This window comes from Argentina silus (assembly GCF_951799395.1).
Source record: "Argentina silus genome assembly, chromosome: 8".
NCBI lineage: Eukaryota > Metazoa > Chordata > Actinopteri > Argentiniformes > Argentinidae > Argentina > Argentina silus.
Genome location: NC_139662.1, coordinates 13,829,218 through 13,836,717, shown reverse-complemented (window position 1 = coordinate 13,836,717; position 7,500 = coordinate 13,829,218). Strand labels below are relative to the sequence as shown.

General features: G+C 46.5%; 2 protein-coding genes across 4 annotated transcripts in view; both read right to left on the bottom strand.

The window, feature by feature from the left end:
• Positions 1-4,105, bottom strand: part of LOC310808124 (acylamino-acid-releasing enzyme) — an 8,171-nt gene extending 4,066 nt beyond the window's left edge. For 2 of the 3 annotated variants that reach the window (XM_083674825.1, XM_083674826.1), the window contains exons 1-9: positions 4,074-4,105; positions 3,651-3,771; positions 3,140-3,278; positions 2,567-2,642; positions 1,683-2,180; positions 1,401-1,538; positions 1,086-1,177; positions 795-832; positions 455-576 (exon numbers count right to left, since the gene is read on the bottom strand). In XM_083674825.1, coding sequence (XP_083530951.1) covers positions 455-576; positions 795-832; positions 1,086-1,177; positions 1,401-1,538; positions 1,683-2,180; positions 2,567-2,642; positions 3,140-3,278; positions 3,651-3,771; positions 4,074-4,085 — 1,236 coding nt within the window. In that variant the 5' untranslated portion in view covers positions 4,086-4,105. The remainder of the gene's footprint in view (positions 1-454; positions 577-794; positions 833-1,085; positions 1,178-1,400; positions 1,539-1,682; positions 2,181-2,566; positions 2,643-3,139; positions 3,279-3,650; positions 3,772-4,073) is intronic. The other variant, XM_083674827.1, reaches the window with a different exon arrangement.
• A 139-nt stretch (positions 4,106-4,244) lies between these two features.
• ifrd2 (interferon-related developmental regulator 2) overlaps positions 4,245-7,500 on the bottom strand; it is an 8,681-nt gene continuing 5,425 nt past the window's right edge. The window contains 5 exon segments of the mRNA XM_083676057.1: positions 4,245-5,303; positions 5,770-5,862; positions 6,222-6,350; positions 6,775-6,909; positions 7,308-7,411. Of these exon segments, the coding sequence (XP_083532183.1) occupies positions 5,223-5,303; positions 5,770-5,862; positions 6,222-6,350; positions 6,775-6,909; positions 7,308-7,411 (542 nt within the window). The 3' untranslated portion in view covers positions 4,245-5,222.

Genomic DNA, 7,500 nt, shown 5'->3' with positions numbered 1-7,500 from the left:
TGGCCGAGAGGTGTTCAACGCCGTGATTTAATAACGTCACGGTTAAATCACCATATTATGATATTCCTCCACCGCACTAGATTTGTGTGCATCACGTTCCCTTGACAACGTTTGTAGTTTGGGGAACTATATTTCTCAGAGCAGGGCAGAAACCACCATAATCGATCAGTAAAATAAATACTTAAGAATTGTTTTCTTGTCACAATTTTCGGATTTGTTGAGTAACCGTTGTATAAAAGCAATAATGCCCTTGAGGCCATGATTTATTGTGAATATTGTCACTTGGTAGGTTTGCCAGGCCAACAACCTGCCTAACAATCCCACCCTACCCGTGACAATACTGACGATAAACCACAGCCTCTCAGGCATTGTTTCTGAAATTCCACAATATGACGGCCACTGAGTCTGAGGGACAGTTTAACTCTGGTGTGTGTGAGATGGGGGGGCGTATTACCAGCATGAGGCTGAGGCACTGGCTGTGGGGTCCGAACACCTCCCCCTGCAGGTAGACTAGACACAGGCCACTGGGGCTCAGACGGGGGGAGGAGATGGAGCATCTGTCCCCCGATAGGCACTCTGAGGTGGGGGAGGGAGAGGAGACGGTGGGGAAGGGAGAGGAGACGGTGGGGGGTGGAGGGTGGAGGAGAGACCATTAGAATGGGATGACAATGAGATGACTTTGTTGTGTGTTTATCTTCAATAATACTCCCTCACTCACACACACATACTACAGAGCATGCACACACACACACACATACTACAGAGCACGCACGCACGCACACACACACACTCACCACAGTTTCCATCCAGATCCAGGCGGAAAAGAGCTGACCTAAAATCAGAATTAAGGATATTAAGTCAAACAAGCCTTCAAGAACGTCTTTCATAAGCATATTTTTGCCGTTAGAATAACTTTAAACATGCTTTCTTCCTTCCTCAACACAAGCTTTCCGCTACATTGATTTGACCAATCAAGTCATGTCAAATCAGTGATTTCTTATAGGATGGTGGGGGAGAAAGGACATATTTCAGGAGTATTTAAACAGGGCCCTTGTCCATGTGACATCGTCTGTCCAAATCCTCACCTCCTATTGGTGCAGAACTTCAGGCCCAGTCTGAAAGGCTCATGCCACCAGCCCACGAAGAACACAGCCTTGGCGCTGTGGTCCCAGAGAGCCTGGGTGAACCGCACAGATACACACACACACACATTTAGCCTGACATTAAATGACAAAATGCTCTTAGACGATATAGTGTATGCTATCTTATGGCATAAAATGACATGAGTGCATGAAGGTATGTGTGTGTGTGTGTGTGTGTGTGTGTGTGTGTGTGTGTGTGTGTGTGTGTGTGCGCGTGCATGCACGTGTGTGTGTGCGTAGGTGCCTGTGTGTGTTTACCTGGCCAGGGGACACGTGTGGGGGGACACCCTGGAGGACCATCACCGTTCCCTTCTCCACGTTCATCACACACAGCACTGGGACACTCTTACCGGTCAGGCCCTCCCCCCAGTCCTCCCAGTACACACTCTGATCCTCCTGATGCAGAACGAGGCACAAAGGAAGAGAACCTGTCTGTCACAGGCTCAATTCCCATTCTCCAAATGAGGGCATGGCAACACAAACTTCACTAGGAATAGACTTTGTGATGGGGGTGTTGTCTAGCTGTCCAGGGGAACGTACCTTCCCAGCAGGCAGCGGTTCTCCAGAGGGTCCCCCAGCTCCTGGACCTCCAGTAGAAAGACTGGGTTCTGGCCCTGGTGTCGCTGGTACTGACCAGGGGGTCTCTGCTGAGGACCTCTTCCCTTCAGCCACATACAGCAGCCTGCTCTCACTCCCAGACCAGGCCAGGCAGCCGAATTGAGCTGCACACACACACACACACACGCAGACACACACATACACACACACACACACACACACATGCCGACACACACATACACACACACATACACATACACATACACACACACACACACACACACACACACACACACACACACACACACACATACACACACACACACACGCACACACACGCACACTTCTCAGCATGGTCAACAATGTACTTGAGTATGAACAGCGGCCATGAGCAGCGGCCTTACCATCCTCGTAAACTCTGCCATGTATGTCGAGGGCAGTGAGATCCACGCTTCTCTTCAGCCCAGCGGACCCCCAGATCTGGGGGAGGGGGGGGGATAAAGACAACATACAAGGGCAGAGGTAGCCATGAAGGTCTCACAGACTTTCAATGGGAGCAGGGTGGCGGGCGGCAAAACGCAAGCGGATTAGCAAGCGGTGCGGTTTGTGGTGCAAAGAATTTCATTGTTCTGTCATACAACATGATGATATACTACAATACATGTTGATATTATATAGTTATAGGGTTAGTCATTCTATACCACTAACAATATCAAAGAGAGTCATATGAAATAAAAGACATTGGACAAGTCGACTTGTCATCAAGAAATCTTAAAAGTCTCTCCTCGCTTCTTTCTCAAAACCCATTGGAGGAGAAGGTCCCAGGGGAGGAGCCACAGAGCTTCTCCTCCAATATGACTCCTTACCTCCAGGTACTGGCGTCCTCCGGTCTCCCTGACAACCGCCCGGTAATTACAGTACGGAGAACGGCTGCTTAGCAACCTAGTTCAACAGTAGAGAAGGCCGGTGTTCAAACTGAAGCAAGAAAGGTTCCTACACACCCAACCCTTCATCATCCCCCGCTTTCATCATCCCCTACCTTCATCATCATCTCCTTCGTCATCCCCCACCTTCATCATCATCATCATCCCCCACCTTCATCATCATCCCCCTCCTTCATCATCATCATCCCCCACCTTCTTTATCATCCCTCACCTTCATCATCTCCTTCATCATCTCCTTCATCATCCCCCACCTTCATCATCCCCCACCTTCTTTATCATCCCCCACCTTCATCATCATCAAATCTCCAGCCTGTTTTTATTGTGTACTGTAAATTATATAATATATTTGGTGTTTAACAGATGGTGTGTGTGTGTGTGTGTGTGTCTGTGTGTGTGTGTGTGTGTGTGTGTGTGTGTGTGGACTACAAAACCTTTCTCAATGTGTGTGTGTGTGTGTGTGTGTGTGTGTGTGTGTGTATCTGTGTGTCTACTTACTCTCCCTGTATGGGGCAGCACGGACTTGGTGGTAGCACAGTTAGCTCCTGCTGAGGTGATGCTGTGTTCTGTCGTATCAGAGTCCAATGCTGGGTGTAGCGTAGCCTGGCTCCCCGGCCAGACTCACTCTGACTCCACTCTGAGCAGGAGGGTCCCATCATAAGAAATACATGAAGGAAAAGCAACCTGACTTACAAACACACTCACGTCTTCACATTTAAAAGACAAAACAGACAAACAACTGTTCAAATAATGTGTAGGGCCTGAGCCTATGCCATTGAAATAGCACATGCAATATGTTTTGACCGGCCGGGAGAATAACAAATGTTTATCACACTGACATTCAAAATGCTGCTGCTGCCTTTGAGTTGGATGTCAATACTAAAGCTTCTCCATAACATTGTGTCTGTATGTGTGTGTGTGTGTGTGTGTGTGTGTGTGTGTGTGTGTGTGTGTGTGTGTGTGTGTGTGTGTGTGTGTGCGTGCGTGCGTGCGTGTGTGTGTGTGTTACCTGTGGATAATGTCACAGAGCCTGAGATGAGGTCGGTCAAAGTCAGGCCAGCAGAAACAGGGGTTGGGAACCTACTGTACCGCCCGTAGACATCGCTGATAACCTCGGGTTCCATTCGTGCCTAGGTGCATGGATGGTGTAGAAATTGTGTATGGAAAAAACTATAATATGTGCATGTCTCAGGACTACACAACAGATTCTGAATGATGATGAAGAACTGTGAGATTATTATCGTGCAATAATGTGGCATGAAAGTGATAAACCATGTGATCGTAAACATGTTGCAACTTCTTAACTTAACGGTTCAACTTTACAAAGAAAACATCGCTAGGACTTTGGACAACATTGTGTATTCTGTCAGAATGTTGCTTATGGCTTAAATCTGTCTAATTTCAACAATAATATCTCTTATTTTCGTTTTACCAAGGACTCCATGTTGACACGTTGGGCGATACCATTTTGTGGCTATTTCGCAGGGGTTAATGGAGGAGACCAAACGCAAGAGGGCAGCAACAACTCATAAATTGCATGGACTTCACCAAATTTTCAAAATAGTGATATTGAATTTCCCACAAAAAATAACAGACACAGCAGTCTTATCATGTGTGTTTATTACATTTCATTTATACATGATCCTCTACCCTTTGGGTAACATAGCACTGCTTGTCAAATACATGACAATATTGGAAAGTAAGTAAGTGCCACTCTGATAACAGTTAATGTTGTATTTCCCCATTATGCATTTTTTACAATACATACATATGTATTTGTTTATACATACACATGTACAGATTATATATGCGCAACCACCATCCTGCATAAAAATATACATGAAAAACTACAAATCTTATTTTTCTTATTTTCCTCTTCCCCATAATTTAAGTCTGTAAACAGACCTTGTGTTTTTATATTTGTCTTTTAAAAAAATCAAGTACTGATCTCCCACTTTCAATAAATTAGAAAGTAAAATACATTACCAGAAATGGTTAAAGATGTTCTTCCAAAATATCAATAATAATAAAAAGATACAATAAGCCTGTGTTTAATTGTCAGGCGTCCCAAAGGTTTCATAACTTTTATTCTGTGGTGTTAAAATAAAAAGAAAAGAAAACACACACAAGCACGCACACACACGTCTGCATTGTTTGCAAAAGTCCCTGGTTTGGCAGTAGCCAGTGGGTCCTGTCTGTAAGAGGAGGGGGGAGAGGAGGACTAGGTGGGAGGGGAGGGGAGGGCAGGGGAGGGGAGGGCTGGGGGGATGTGGGGAGGAGGTTTGGGCCTGTATTCTCCTCTTCAAGGTCAGAGGTATGATTCTGCACTCTTCTCCCTGAAGTGTGTGGTCGTTCACGGCCCCTCTCTGAGGATGTTAAAGGAAGGGACTGGTGAAGAGGCAGGGTAGAAACACCGTCTAGCCACTGCTCACACCAGTCCTCCGCTTCTATAGCCACCAGGGAGAGGGAACGAGTGCACACTTCGGGTAGAGAGAGTGAGGGGGGGGGGGGTCTTTGTCACATGGGCTAGAGGTGGCACACTTCATAACCGCCCCCACCTCCATTCCTCTCCTCTCTTCTCTTACATCACATCGGCTCGTTTGTCCCTAACCTTGTTCCTTAGTTTAGTCCTGGCTTTGAAGGCAGCAGAGTTGAACAGATGCTGTGAAGAGGAGAGAGAGGGAGGGAGAGGGGGAGAGGGAGAGAGAGAGAGAGAGAGAGAAAAAGGAAGAAGTTAGACTTGAATGACCTTCAAACTAAAACATGTCACCATCGTTAAGACGTTTCTATAAGGTGCTGTGTAGCCTCGGGAAACCCAGAACATGTCAATGTTAAACCATTACCACGGTCTGCTGACTGAAACGTTGGTCATTTGATCCAGTAAATGGTGGAGTTTTACATTGAACACAATGTTCTTGAGTCTCCTTTCTTATCAAGTGACTAGTGTTGTACCTCTAAACACCTTGACCGACATTGAGGTGTGTGAAAAATGTGTTACCATAACAAAAGTATTCCACCGTCTGTTCTAATGTTCTTATGTGGTTCTTAACACTGACTGGTCGATGTGCATGTGGTAGGTCAGCTGGGGTTACTGGTGTTAGTGTTAAAGATCAAAGGCCATGGGTCACCTTCTCAAAGCGGGAGATCTTGCTGGCTTTGACGGAAGCATCGAGGATCAGCGGAGGTCCCAGGCCAAAGATGTCCCTCAGTAGCTGGTTAAACTGTAGGGAGACAACCACCAGGTGATAATCAATATCATAAGTTAACTATACATAGAAGACCAGACAATAATCAATATCATGATTTAACTACACAGAGAAGACCAGGCAGTAATCAATATCATGACGTACTGTATAGACAAGACCAGGCCATAATTATGATCATAATTTACCTATATAGACAAAACCAGGTGATAATCAATCTCATCACAAGTTTATTAGTACAGTAGCAGTTAGGAAAAGAGAACCAAGAAAGCATCGTACACTTCATTGAAATAAAAACATAAATAAAGTTTTTCATTCAAAATATGAACTGGCCCATTCAAGATATTCTAACTCTAGTGGTAGTGGCATCTCCCAACCTGTAGGTGGTGTCTGACTCCAGACTCCAGAACCTCCTTGAAGGCATCGTAGACCCTCCGACGAATCCAGCTGTCGATGTAGACCCCCTCTACACCGAACCTGATCTTCTCCTCCGTGAAGTCCTCGTTCTGTGGGGGGAGGGGGAGAGGGAGGCAGAGAGAGAGAGAAAGAGAGGGGCAGAGCAGGTTTATATAAACACCAACATGAAGGAATGTCATGAATATACTACAAATAACATAAGAATGAAGAATTTCTCTGAGAATTTTTTTTGTTTGTTTAGTGTGAATAATCAAGTTGAGAAGGCAGTAGTAGTGGATAGAAGAACAGAAAAAGTTTTGATATTCACGCGATCAGAGAGACATTCCACCAGTCAGTCAATATATGGAGCAGGGGAGGCTGGTGGGGGGTAGAAATCGGAGGACAGGTTCATTGTAATGCATCAAGTTTGATACCATTCCTGATTCCGTTCCGTGCATTACAATGAGCCTGTCCTCCGATTTCTGCCTCCGCCGGCCTCCCCTGGTACGGAGCCTCCGGTCGGTCTTCTCTTACCTCTATGTAGTGCAGAACCTCTCTGAAGATGGAGCGCTGTTTCCTGCGGTCGTTCTTGGCGCGGTGTTTGTTCCCGTCGGTGGCCAGGCCCTTCAGACACTCACACAGCTCGGCGCTGTCCTCAAACTCAAACTCCTGCAGGGTGGAGACAAACAGACCGGGCTCAGGAGCGCTGCCTTCTACTCTCCCTCCTTTCCCTCTCCTTTCTCTCTCCCTCCCTCCTCAACCAGTACATACCCAGTTTAACCAGTACATACATACCCAGTCTATATCCCTGCCCAGTCTAACCAGTACATACCCAGTCTGCCCAGTCTAACCAGTACATACCCAGTCTGCCCAGTTTAACCAGTACATACATACCCAGTCTATATACCTGCCCAGTCTAACCAGTACATACCCAGTCTGCCCAGTCTAACCAGTACATACCCAGTCTGCCCAGTTTAAGCAGTACATACCCAGACTGCCCAGTATAACCAGTAAATACCCAGTCTGCCCAGTACATACCCAGTCTGCCCAGTTTAAGCAGTACATACCCGGTCTATATCCCTGCCCAGTTCAACCAGCAGGGCAATGGTCTCTCCCACGGCGATCCTATAGTTGACGTCACTACTCTCTAGACACACCTGCAGCTTTGGTAGATGTCTAAATGGAGGGAGGGAAAAAGGGAGGGAGGGGGAGAGAGGGAGGGGGAGAGACTGTGAGATGAGCAGAGCACCATATTTACAC